At 45.8% G+C, this 12,703-nt stretch overlaps 1 protein-coding gene across 1 annotated transcript in view; it reads left to right on the top strand.

The window, feature by feature from the left end:
• pde11a (phosphodiesterase 11a) overlaps positions 1–3,129 on the top strand; it is a gene marked incomplete at both ends in the record, with an annotated part of 580,355 nt that extends 577,226 nt beyond the window's left edge. Inside the window, one exon of the mRNA XM_084314342.1 lies at positions 3,016–3,129. Coding sequence (XP_084170468.1) covers positions 3,016–3,129 — 114 coding nt within the window. The remainder of the gene's footprint in view (positions 1–3,015) is intronic.
• Positions 3,130–12,703: the final 9,574 nt, after the last annotated feature.

Below are 12,703 nucleotides of genomic sequence, written 5' to 3'. Positions count from 1 at the left end.
CGTGAGAAAGACATTACACATAGTAGAGGAGATACAAAAACAAGGTGGTAGCGCGGTACTGATTAGCCTAGATGCAGAAAAAGCATTCGACAGTGTGAGCTGGACATTTTTATATAAAACATTGATGAGGTTCGGACTGAACGGGAGGGCGATGAAGATGATCAAGGCGCTATATCAAGAACCGACAGCGAGGGTTAAGGTGAATGGCAGCTTGACGGATAGAATCAGATTAGAGAGGGCTACCAGACAGGGATGTTGTCTCTCACCGACGCTCTTCGCCGTTTTCATAGAACCACTGGCACAACTGATCAGACAGACCGAGGACATTAAGGGAGTAAGGATAAAGGGAACGGAATATAAACTAGGCCTATTTGCGGACGACGTGATAGTATACATGAGCTTCCCGGCACTGATGGATCTACTGAAGGAATATGGCCACTACTCAGGATACAAACTAAACGTGACAAAGACACAGACCTTAGCATGGAACTATACCCCAACGACGGAAATTAGGGAACAGTACGGGATAAGATGGGACATGGACAAGATTAAATACTTAGGGGTGAACATCACGAGAGGGGTGGAGAAACTGTTTGAGGCGAACTATACACAGATAAATCAGAACATCAAGAGAGACTTAGAGAGATGGACAGTAATGCCCTTGGACTTCAATTCAAGAATAGAGGTCATTAAAATGAACATACTATCAAGGTTACTGTACCTATTCCAGTCACTACCGATACAAATACCACAGAATCAATTCAGGGAGTGGGACAGACTGATATCGAGGTTCATATGGGCGGGGAGAAGACCACGGGTCAGATATAAAACACTACAACTACCAAAGGAAGAGGGAGGGATGGCAGTACCCAGCCTACAAGATTATTACTATGCAGCACAACTGAGAGCAGTGACGTGCTGGTGTAACGACAGATATGAGGCAAGATGGAAAGACATTGAAAAAGAAGGGGAGGGATACAAGGTACAAGCTCTGGTGGGAGATAGGGAACTATTTAAAGAAAAAGAGGGACTATTAGATCCAATCACCAAATGCACCTTGACCATATAGAGTAGTAAAAACACACAAATTGGAGAAGCAGTCAGGGGTTCTGAGATGGGTAGCACATGACAAGAGATTCAAACCAGGGAGGTTAGACCATGGATTCAGAAGGTGGGAGACGGGGGGGGGGGGGGGGGGGGGCAACAGCGATATGCAAAATGATAGAGAAGGGGGAAATGCAGACACTACAAAAATTAAAGGAGAAATTTGGACTAGAAAACAGGGACCACTTCAGATATCTACAGGTTAGAGACTACTACAACAAAGAAATAAGGGGGGCCAAAGACGAAGAACAGAATGGAATAATAAAGATGATAGTATGGGCATACGAAGGGGGGCAAGGAAGAGTAATATCAGCAATATACCGGGCTATAATGAACAGCAAGGGACACACGACCGATTACATAAGGGAGAAATGGGAGAGAGAGCTAGAGATAGAAATAACAGGGAAGGAATGGGGGAACATATGCGAGGTGCAACATTCAACAACAGGATCGAGGATATGGAAAGAGTTTGGATGGAAAAACATAATCAGATTCTTTATAACCCCAGAGCTGAAGGGAAAATATGCACCAACACAAAGAGCATGCTGGAGGATGTGTGGGAAGGAGGGGGCAAATCACACGCACATATTCTGGGGATGTCAGAAGCTGAAGGGGTATTGGGAGGAGATAGGGGAGGCAATGATCAGTATATTAGGATACGGGTTACCACAAACAGGACTGGTGCTTTACTTAGGAGACCTGACACACAAGGGAATACAAGGGGGGGACAAATATTTAATAAAGATAATGTTGATAGCGGCCAGAAAAGCAATAACGAGACTGTGGTACAAGGAAGACCCACCGACAATAGCACAATGGGTAGGAATAGTGGAAGAGATACATGATATGGAGAGGATAACACACATGCTGAGGTTACAGGAAGAGAAATTTGGAGAAAGATGGGGAAAGTGGGAGGATTACAAGGGGAACGAAAACGACATCACAGAGGAAGAACCAAATACACCACAAGAGGGCGAATGGTAAAGGAGGAAAGAGGTTCAAAGAGGGTCTCTGAACCCATGTCACACACTTAATGTTTTCTAATTTTATTTTTGTTTAAGGTATGACAACTGTTTTATGTTTTTTATTTGCTTAAGTCAGTTTTTTTAATTTTTCGTCTTTTGGGTATTCAATTTTTTCTTTATTATTTATGTCTGTTTAATAGTGTTGTTGAGGTTATTGTATATGTCGTGTTGTTTGTCTATAAATGTTTAAAAAATTTAAGTTTACAAAAAAAAAAAGACAACAAAGGACCTTTGCACCACCGCACGGCAAGACCGCCTTTCCACAACATGCGGTTCTCCGCCCGTAATCAATGTATAATAAACCCTATTAATTTATGCTAGGATCAACGTCTGAAGTCGCCGTGCTGGTCTGCATCCACCGCTGTTATTCCAAGCCCTGTGTAGAGGAAGAGAGAGGGGATCTCCTGTATGTTCTCTGCGCACGGCTCTGTCTCTGGCTCTGTCTCCGGCTCTGGTGTAAACGTGCTCATGTGTGTGAGGACGGTGAAGCAGATACCCAGCTCACGACCTGACGCTGCCAATTAGAGTAGAGAGAGGGGGGAGCAGAGGAGGTTCACAGGGTTTGTGTCTGTGGGAGGAACCGTGTTCTATTCCCCACTGATCTCCAACTCCTGCTGGTGCAAAGAAAAAATAATGAAATAATAACGACGATAATAATAATATGCATCTCACAACAGATAATTGCATCTTGCATCGAGGGTGAACCCTTTCAGGTGTGTGTTTTTCCTTCTTCAAAGAGTTCTATATGGTAGCCTTCAAATGGCCAGTGGTCCTTTAGTTTACATCATTAGAATGTTCAGTTCTTAAAATGCTAAAGATAACTATGGATTATAGGATTCAACTAGAATCCCCCCCAACCGGCTTCACTGCCCTCCTCGGTCCTCAGCCGGCGGCCATCAGGCTCCACAACCGTGGGCCTGGACTGCTGCAGGAAGTAACTGCTGCAGGAAGACTGCTGCAGGAAGTAACTGCTGCAGGAAGTAACTGCTGCAGGAACTAAGTGCTGCAGGAAGTAACTGCTACAGGAAGTAACTGTTACAGGAAGTAACTGCTGCAGGAACTAACTGCTGCAGGAACTAAGTGCTGCAGGAAGTAACTGCTACAGGAAGTAACTGCTGCAGGAAGTAACTGCTGCAGGAAGTAACTGCTACAGGAACTAACTGCTGCAGGAACTAACTGCTGCAGGAACTAAGTGCTGCAGGAAGTAACTGCTACAGGAAGTAACTGCTACAGGAAGTAACTGCTGCAGGAACTAAGTGCTGCAGGAAGTAACTGCTACAGGAAGTAACTGCTACAGGAAGTAACTGCTGCAGGAACTAACTGCTGCAGAACTAACTGCTGGAGAACTAACTGCTACAGAACTAACTGCTGCAGAACTAACTGCTACAGAACTAACTGCTACAGAAGTAACTGCTGCAGAACTAACTGCTACAGAACTAACTGCTACAGAACTAACTGCTGGAGAACTAACTGCTACAGAACTAACTGCTACAGAACTAACTGCTACAGAACTAACTGCTACAGAACTAACTGCTGCAGAACTAACTGCTACAGAACTAACTGCTACAGAACTAACTGCTACAGAACTAACTGCTACAGAACTAACTGCTACAGAACTAACTGCTGGAGAACTAACTGCTACAGAACTAACTGATGCAGAACTAACTGATGCAGAACTAACTGCTACAGAACTAACTGCTACAGAACTAACTGCTGGAGAACTAACTGCTACAGAACTAACTGCTACAGAACTAACTGCTACAGAACTAACTGCTACAGAACTAACTGCTGGAGAACTAACTGCTACATAACTAACTGCTACAGAACTAACTGCTACAGAACTAACTGCTACAGAACTAACTGCTACAGAACTAACTGCTACAGAACTAACTGCTGCATAACTAACTGCTACAGAACTAACTGCAACAGAACTAACTGCTGCAGAACTAACTGCTGCAGAACTAACTGCTACAGAACTAACTGCTGCAGAACTAACTGCTGCAGAACTAACTGCTACAGAACTAACTGCTACAGAACTAACTGCTGCAGAACTAACTGCTGCAGAACTAACTGCTACAGAACTAACTGCTACAGAACTAACTGCTACAGAACTAACTGCTACAGAACTAACTGCTGCAGAACTAACTGCTACAGAATTAACTGCTACAGAACTAACTGCTGCAGAACTAACTGCTACAGAACTAACTGCTACAAACTAACTGCTACAGAACTAACTGCTGCAGAACTAACTGCTGCAGAACTAACTGCTACAGAACTAACTGCTACAGAACTAACTGCTACAGAACTAACGAAGGGTTATGTATATAACCCAGTTCTATGAGTTAAATGATGCGCTCAGCACCTGTTCTGCACTGTACTTCACTTCGTGCATGAGCACTGAATAAAAAATTCCACCATGTACCTTTACCTCCCAACATCCGTCTGACCACACCCCCTTCCGCTTACCTTCATAAGCAGGTGTGTGGCCACCTACTCGCCTCCTTCCCAAACTTTCACCACAAGGTGAGATCAAGGGCTGCAGCGGCGTCCAGGTGCTGAGCGCACAATTTAACTCATAGAACTGGGTTATATACATAACCCTTCGTTCTATGACGTTAATGGATTGCTCAGCACCTGTTCTGCAACAGGGGCTGAGCGGGAGCCATAGCCCGACAAATGTACCCCGCTGAGGCCCCCCACAACCATCAGACCGGGGAGGACCGAGCCCCCCCGACCCTCCCTAATGGAGGATACCCCCCCTATTGGAGGTTCACGGGAGGGCGACGGATCCGACCGTGCGAAGAGGCACTCAAGCAACTCAATGCACAGGGTGAGCAGACCGTGGCTTGACCCCACAACTACACACACGCACAACACGCATGCCACCCGGGAACGAACGGAAGGAACGGAAGGAACAACCTCGTTACTGCCCCCATAAATCACGGGGTTTAAGAGCAAACCCAACCCCGTGGCAAGGCCGTAGCAGCGGAGCGCGAAGGAAGACCCAGACCCACTGAAGGGACTGGACCTCCTGGAAAACGGGGGCCCGGAGAGGTCAATGACGCCAGGCATCAAGACCCCACCAGGTGGTCACTTAGTGACACCGCCCCCCACATCGCCAGTGTATTCGGATAAGGCCCCTCCAAGAGCGGGCCCTTTCCCCCCAATAGCACACCGCCTGGCACACTGACCCTGCAGAACAGGCAGACAGCATGGCCGTAAGCACACAAAAAGGTTAACCAACGGAAGCAGGTAGCGCACCGGGGAAACCAGGCAACAGGCTGTAACCTGAGCCTGGAGCACTGCGGATGAGACAGGCGCCAAAGGAGTCAGCTGAAAACAGCCCTCCTGGCGGAAGGGGCGTATGCTGGCGTTGTTGCATGACAAAGCCTCCATTAAAAAAAAAAAACCCAGAGGGGTCGAGGCAGAGAAGGCTGACATGATTGGCAGAAGTCATGAACGTGCAGGGGCACACTCAACCGGGTAACCCGGGAGTTGACACTGCTCCAACACACCAGGGAATCAACCACCCTCTTGGTACCGATGGTGGTTGTTCCTATAACCCCTCAAGAAAAAACTCCAAAACACACCTGCGGGCATACACTGGCTATACCGCAGTACAAGTGTTTCAGTTTTCAAAAAAGGGTTATCCCAGGCCTACGGTATCAACGAAACTTTACTTCGGACCGGCCCCGGCGGCTCGGGAAGTACACAGGGTTACCAGAGGAGGTCCAGAAGACCACCCCAACAGCCCTCTCTTCGCCATGCGTGAGAGAGGAGCGAAGAAAAGGAGAACCAACCCCCATGATAGTGCCAGGTACAAAGTACCCAACAAGGGTCTCTATAACGCCTAACCTTGTGACACCCCGGGCCGACCCAGCATTTTTTCCCCCTGAAAAAACCCAAGTCCCTCAGGGTACCAGAACAGCAGATCTGCATCCCCGGCGGACAACGGGTTAACTGACCTGGACCAGCGTGACCAGAACCAGTCCCATGCCCTAACCACGCCGACATGCCCACTCCAGAAGAGGGGATAAGTATGCGTGTCGATCTAAAACATGAAAAGAGGGCGCCACCCAGATGAGACCCAAACACATCAATGGATAGTCTAACAAGACACCAAACATTGTTCCTCCAAGTTGCCTGGGAGAACGACACGGAGCCATCGTGCTTCATGTACCTTCCTCTTTTTATTCAAAAAAGAAAGAACACAGACTGACATGAATCCCTCGTGACACAGCTGAGGGTAATTTTCTTTTTACATTTTTACATCCCACCACCCTCCCATAGGGAGGAGACGGAAATCCCCAGAGAGACTTCCCACGCGAGCTGTATAGATTGAAAAGAATATATTGCAACATTGAGCTATGTAAATTAGGGTTAGGGCTCTCCGAGGAGGAGGCACTGAACCAATACACACTCAATAATCGAATTGAATCGAATACACACACAATAGAGCAGGACTCCTTTTTGAAGTTCTACTCACCTTGACAATCTGAGGAGGAGGCTCTGAACTCTGAGGAGGCTCCCTCACAGGGAAGGAGAGTCCTAACTCACAGAAGGCCCGAGTAGGAGCTTCGTGAGGAGGAGCCCTGACCACTCCCTGAAACAGATCCATCATATGGACCTGCACAACTCACGGAAGTCTTACCAACAGAGACGCGCACAGTGACGTACTCTATGGCGGGGGAATTTCTGCGGTGCACACGCCCAATCTTCCAGGGCGTGGGACCAGGAAACTCCCTCCCCCCCCCCCCCCTCTTACCCTGTAACGTGCCGAACAGCAACGTGACAAGAACCTTGAAGGACAGGAGGTTTTAACCCCTGCCCATCAAAAGGGGAGGAAAGGAATACCAGTTCACCCCTTTACGACCCCACACCCATGATACGATGTAATGACAAAAAAAAAAAAAAAAAAAAGCATGACAGTCATAGTCAGCTACATGAAGTGTCTAACAGCTTCACACAGCTCATGTGCTAACCTGCTATCTGATTTTTACTAAGGAAAAAACACAGAATAGAGAGGGCCCCCTTAAGAGCCCCGGTACCAGACTTACACATGTGCTTCTGTGGCCAACCTAACCCAGTTGTAGATCACAAGACACACACAACCCTTTATCACAACAAAAAATGGCAAGTACACTTTTGCTACAGAGGAACGCCGTTTTTCATAACGAGAGAATACAGAATCCTCGATTAGTATCGGCCACAGGCCTTGCTAAGCACACACGAAAAGCGACCAAACAATCATTTCTTTAGGAAAATATAGTTTCTCAAGCGGTTTAGCACAACCCCAGTAACTAAGCTAAGGGTTACATCGTATCCCCACAACACAGTGACACAATATATTGTAAACAACATGTCTGAGAGGAGAGTGGGGAAGCCCCAGGGAACCGGGGGGAACACCCCTCCTACCTTACCCTTGATACGGCCCAGTTGAACAGGTAAACCTGTTAATATGTGAACACACTGTTCATTGTCATTACAGGCTGAGAAAATAATTCATTCTTCACTCATATGTCACTAAGCATAGCTTTATAGGTTAATTAACCCCCTTAGTTGTGAGTTCACGGTACATGAACACACATGATGTTCAACACAACTAACCAGATAATTTTTACACATGTAAACAACAACCCGATTTGTATGGAGAAGCTATACCAGTAACAAGACAATTCACACACAACACGCGTCGTATCCTAAATGTATTGCAGCAACACCCGTTTTGGAAAACATCGTTATTACAAAACATTTAGAAGGGAAGGAAGAAGACGTGTTTAAGGTCTGGTCGGGACCTTCCTACCGTGAGCGCAGGCCAAGCCAACTGCAGTCTGGCTAACGGGGCACCGACGGTAAACACAGCATTCCTGTGTCGACGACAAGGGCAGCGTCGCTGCGCCACCCAGCCGCTACGGTCCTCCATGTTGACGCAGTCCTCGCCGGCCGGGCTCCCGGTAGGTACGACTAACATCCTCTGTCAAAGATGACGTCGTAGTCAGAGTGTTTAAGGCATGTTATAGTCACAGAACGTTCAACAGTGTAGCATTAAGCTAACAGCCGATCGGCTGATAGCAACAAGCTAACGTATACCAGCCTGGTAAACACAGCAAGCTAACGCCGCAGCTAACAGCTGCGCAGCTAACAGCTGACTGGCTACACAGTAGCTCCACAACTAGCACGCAAGCTAACCAGCCATCACCTGAACTGCATACAATGACATAACAAGCCACACTTCAGACAGGCCGCTGTCCCAATCCCTTCCCTAACAGGGAAAAGAAAAAGAAATGTCAGAACACAGTTGTCAACGGTGATCCAGACACACACAGGGCCCTTTGAGCATGGAACTTCCGATAAAGAAGATCTTATGCCCACATTTCCTCGTTAGGGTAAACTTTCATTTGTATATGAAAGATGGGGCCTACACGGGACAGAGAAGCATCCGCTCTAGAATCCTGGGATCACCAGAACCTAGCGCGGGCCACTAGATTAGCCATCATGGGCGTCAGGCCAAGATCCTCCGACCGCCGTTTTAAGCCGAGCAGAGGACCCTAGCCTGGGGTCGGCGTTTCGTAAATTGTTAGGTAACCCCCATAGCATCAACAACAACCAGAGCTCGCAAGCAAAACAGTACATACCCAACCTGGAAACCACCGCTTCTCACAACAGTCGGTGCGTCCTACAGTCCAGCTGTGTTGCTGGAGGGTCTTACCCCATCCAGCCGCAGCAAGGAGGATTGTAGTTGGGAAGCATGTCAGCGGCGTGAGCTCCTAATACGAAAAAAACTTTGAAGGTCGGAATGACCCAGACACTCCAGTAACGAAGACAATATTGCTGTATTTTCTCGAAAATAGTGAGAGAGAAAATAAAGATATGATGTTTTCCAACTTTCTTCTACTAACAACCTCGTCAAGTGGGGATCTACCGAAGGCACTTCCTTGTGGTGAAAGTGAAGAAGGAGGCGAGTAGGTGGCCACACACCTGCTTATGAAGGTAAGCGGAAGGGGGTGTGGTCAGACGGATGTTGGGAGGTAAAGGTACATGGTGGAATTTTTTATTCAGTGCTCATGCACAAAGTGAAGTACAGTGCAGAACAGGTGCTGAGCAATCCATTAACGTCATAGAACTGCTACAGAACTAACTGCTACAGAACTAACTGCTACAGAACTAACTGCTGGAGAACTAACTGCTACAGAACTAACTGCTTCAGAACTAACTGCTACAGAACTAACTGCTACAGAACTAACTGCTACAGAACTAACTGCTGGAGAACTAACTGCTACAGAACTAACTGCTACAGAACTAACTGCTACAGAACTAACTGCTGGAGAACTAACTGCTACAGAACTAACTGCTACAGAACTAACTGCTACAGAACTAACTGCTGGAGAACGCTACAGAACTAACTGCTGCAGAACTAACTGCTGGAGAACTAACTGCTACAGAACTAACTGCTGGAGAACTAACTGCTACAGAACTAACTGCTACAGAACTAACTGCTACAGAACTAATTGCTACAGAACTAACTGCTGCAGAACTAACTGCTACAGAACTAACTGCTACAGAACTAACTGCTGGAGAACTAACTGCTACAGAACTAACTGCTACAGAACTAACTGCTACAGAACTAACTGCTACAGAACTAACTGCTGCAGAACTAACTGCTACTAACTGCTACAGAACTAACTGCTACAGAACTAACTGCTACAGAACTAACTGCTGGAGAACTAACTGCTACAGAACTAACTGCTACAGAACTAACTGCTACAGAACTAACTGCTGGAGAACTAACGGCTGGAGAACTAACGGCTAACTGTATATACCATCAGTTAGATATGTTTTGTGTATTTAGTTGTGTGAATAGCGCCACCAGGCGGCTGGGTAGCACAGCGGACTAAGCGTCTGCCTACCACCGCAGATACACTGGTATCGAATCCAGCTGTCAGCGGTACCTCCGGCATGGTCGGTCATCCATACTAACACAATTGGCAGTGTTAGCGGGTGGGAAGCCGGTGGGATGTGTATCCTGGTCGTTGTAAACAGCGACTCCTACTGGTCGGTCGGGGCGCCTGCTCAGCGAGGAAGGGAACTGGGGGAGGTAGTGTGATCCTCCCACGTGTTACGCTCCCTCAGTGAGAGTCCTCGCTGTCAGGTGAAAAGAAGCGGCTGGCTGACTCCACATGTATCGGAGTATCAACCCTCCCTAGACGGGCAAGTGGGGGGCAAATGCACGCAACAACCCGGAAGGGAGGGAAGGGAATTGGCATAACGACTAAATTGGGATGGGAGAACAATACAGAAAAAAGGGGGAGAAAAAGTAGATAAAAAAAAATAGCGCCACCATGAGGCCAAATCACACAAATCCTTGATATAGTAGGATATTTGTCAAATTGTTGCAAATCCAACAAATCGTTCAAAAGTAAGACTTTTCTGCTTCAAGAGGTTTCTTCCTCTAGTGGTCATGAATGTTCACCGCAAATTTGATGGCAATCCAGTTTGACACGACATCTTTGAGATATCATATTGGATTGAGCCATCTTGCTCAGAGACAAACAGACAAACGGGGGTATAGTGGCAGTTTTAGGACATTCTCAAGTAAGGGATAATGCCAGACGATCTGTACATCAACATATTTTAATGGACGAGGTGGAGACGGTCGCCTCCACCGAAACCATTAAAATATGTTAATGTGGGCTCAAAGGGAATTGCACCGCTTATACCATGGCCGTCAGCCAAAGATAAAACAAAAATAAGGAGCATTTATTAATGTTTCCATGCGTTTTCAACATTAACACCTGTGAATCTGAATATCTTTCTAGCTGTTGACAAGTATTAATGTTACGCTAGTAGCAGGCATTATGGTCGCTAGCGTTGCATAAGGTTTGCAAACAGTGAATATGATATAACAGCACAGTATGTCACAAAGCTTAGGTAGCTATCCAACCGTCTAATTTACAAATATCTAGGGTTCTCTCTCCTGATTGGATAAAGTGGGAAGGGATACCAGAACATTTATTTAGTGTTTACTGCAGAGCGGAGGGACTGGGAGACCCATGTTACTGACCAGACACTCTATATCAGTGATGGCTGTTTACTGCAGAGCGGAGGGACTGGGAGACTCATGTTACTGACCAGACACTATATCAGTGATGGCTGTTTACTGCAGAGTGGAGGGACTGGGAGACCCATGTTACTGACCAGACACTCAGTGATGGCTGTTGGAATGTACAGTAGAGCTATTTAACACTTTGATCGCCATGGGTTAAATTCATAATTTACCATCCCTAGCCAGCTCTATTTGTCTATGGAGAAGTTCCCCTTCTTTGCAGGGCTATAACTTTTTAAATTCTATTGCTAAATTGCCATTATTATGGCCCATTCAATGTCCTATATCCATTGTTCAGGGTGTAGCAACGATATACTTTTTCATTCACATATTCATACTAAAATATGGTCTAAAGCAGTGGTCACCAACCTTTTTAAGCCCAAGATCACTTTTTTTTTTTTGGTGAAGGCAAGATCTACCTATTGAAGCGTTGAGAGAAAAAGACAGCCAAGATTGTACTTTAAACTAAATTACTTTTATTTGCCTGTATTCTAATTACATGCAATGCTTTGGTCCAACATTAAAATGTCAAAGTAGAACTATTATGTACTTTCTCAGTCAGTGCTAAGTGCAGTCATCTTATGCAGCATCACTTTTCACATCAAAACAAAAGTAGAACTGTAATGTGGACTTTCTCATATTATTAACATTGACAAACATATTTACAATTAGCATTTTATAAAGTAGAACTGTAATGTGTACTTTCTCAGTCAGTGCTAAGTGCAGTCAGTGTTAAGTGCAGCATCACTTTTCACATCAGAACAAAAGTAGAACTGTAATGTGGACTTTCTCATATTATTAACATTGACAAACATATTTACAATTAGCATTTTATAAAGTAGAACTGTAATGTGTACTTTCTCAGTCAGTGCTAAGTGCAGCATCACTTTTCACATCAATACAAAAGTAGAACTGTAATGTGTACTTTCTCAGTCAGTGCTAAGTGCAGTCAGTGCTAAGTGCAGCATCATTTTCACATCAAAACAAAAGTAGAACTGTATGTGTACTTTCTCAGTCAGTGCTAAGTGCAGCATCACTTTTCACATCAAAACAAAGGTAGAACTGTAATGTGGACTCTCAGGGTAAGATCTAAAAAAAAAAAAAAAAAATGTTTTTTTTTAATTTTTAATTTTTAATTTTCATTGAAAGATCTACAGGGACAGTCCCAAAGATCGACCAGATCGATCAAGATCGACGGGTTGGTGACCACTGCTCTAGACCATCCTGTCTCTTTACCTCTAGACCATCCTGTCTCTTTACCTCTAGACCACCCTGTCTCTTTACCTCTAGACCACCCTGTCTCTTTACCTCTAGACCACCCGCGTCCTAAAAGTCTGTGCCGACCAACTGGCCCCGGTATTCACTGACATCTTCAACCTGTCCTTGGAACAGGCCGTCATCCCCACCTGTCTGAAGAAGTCCACCATCATCCCTGTACCCAAAAAATCTACGCCCGCTTGCCTCAACGACT

This window comes from Notolepis coatsorum (assembly GCF_963971535.1).
Source record: "Notolepis coatsorum genome assembly, chromosome: 5".
NCBI classification, from domain to species: Eukaryota; Metazoa; Chordata; class Actinopteri; order Aulopiformes; family Paralepididae; genus Notolepis; species Notolepis coatsorum.
Note: the sequence above shows the minus strand (reverse complement) of the source record. Positions and strands in the feature narration are given on the sequence as shown.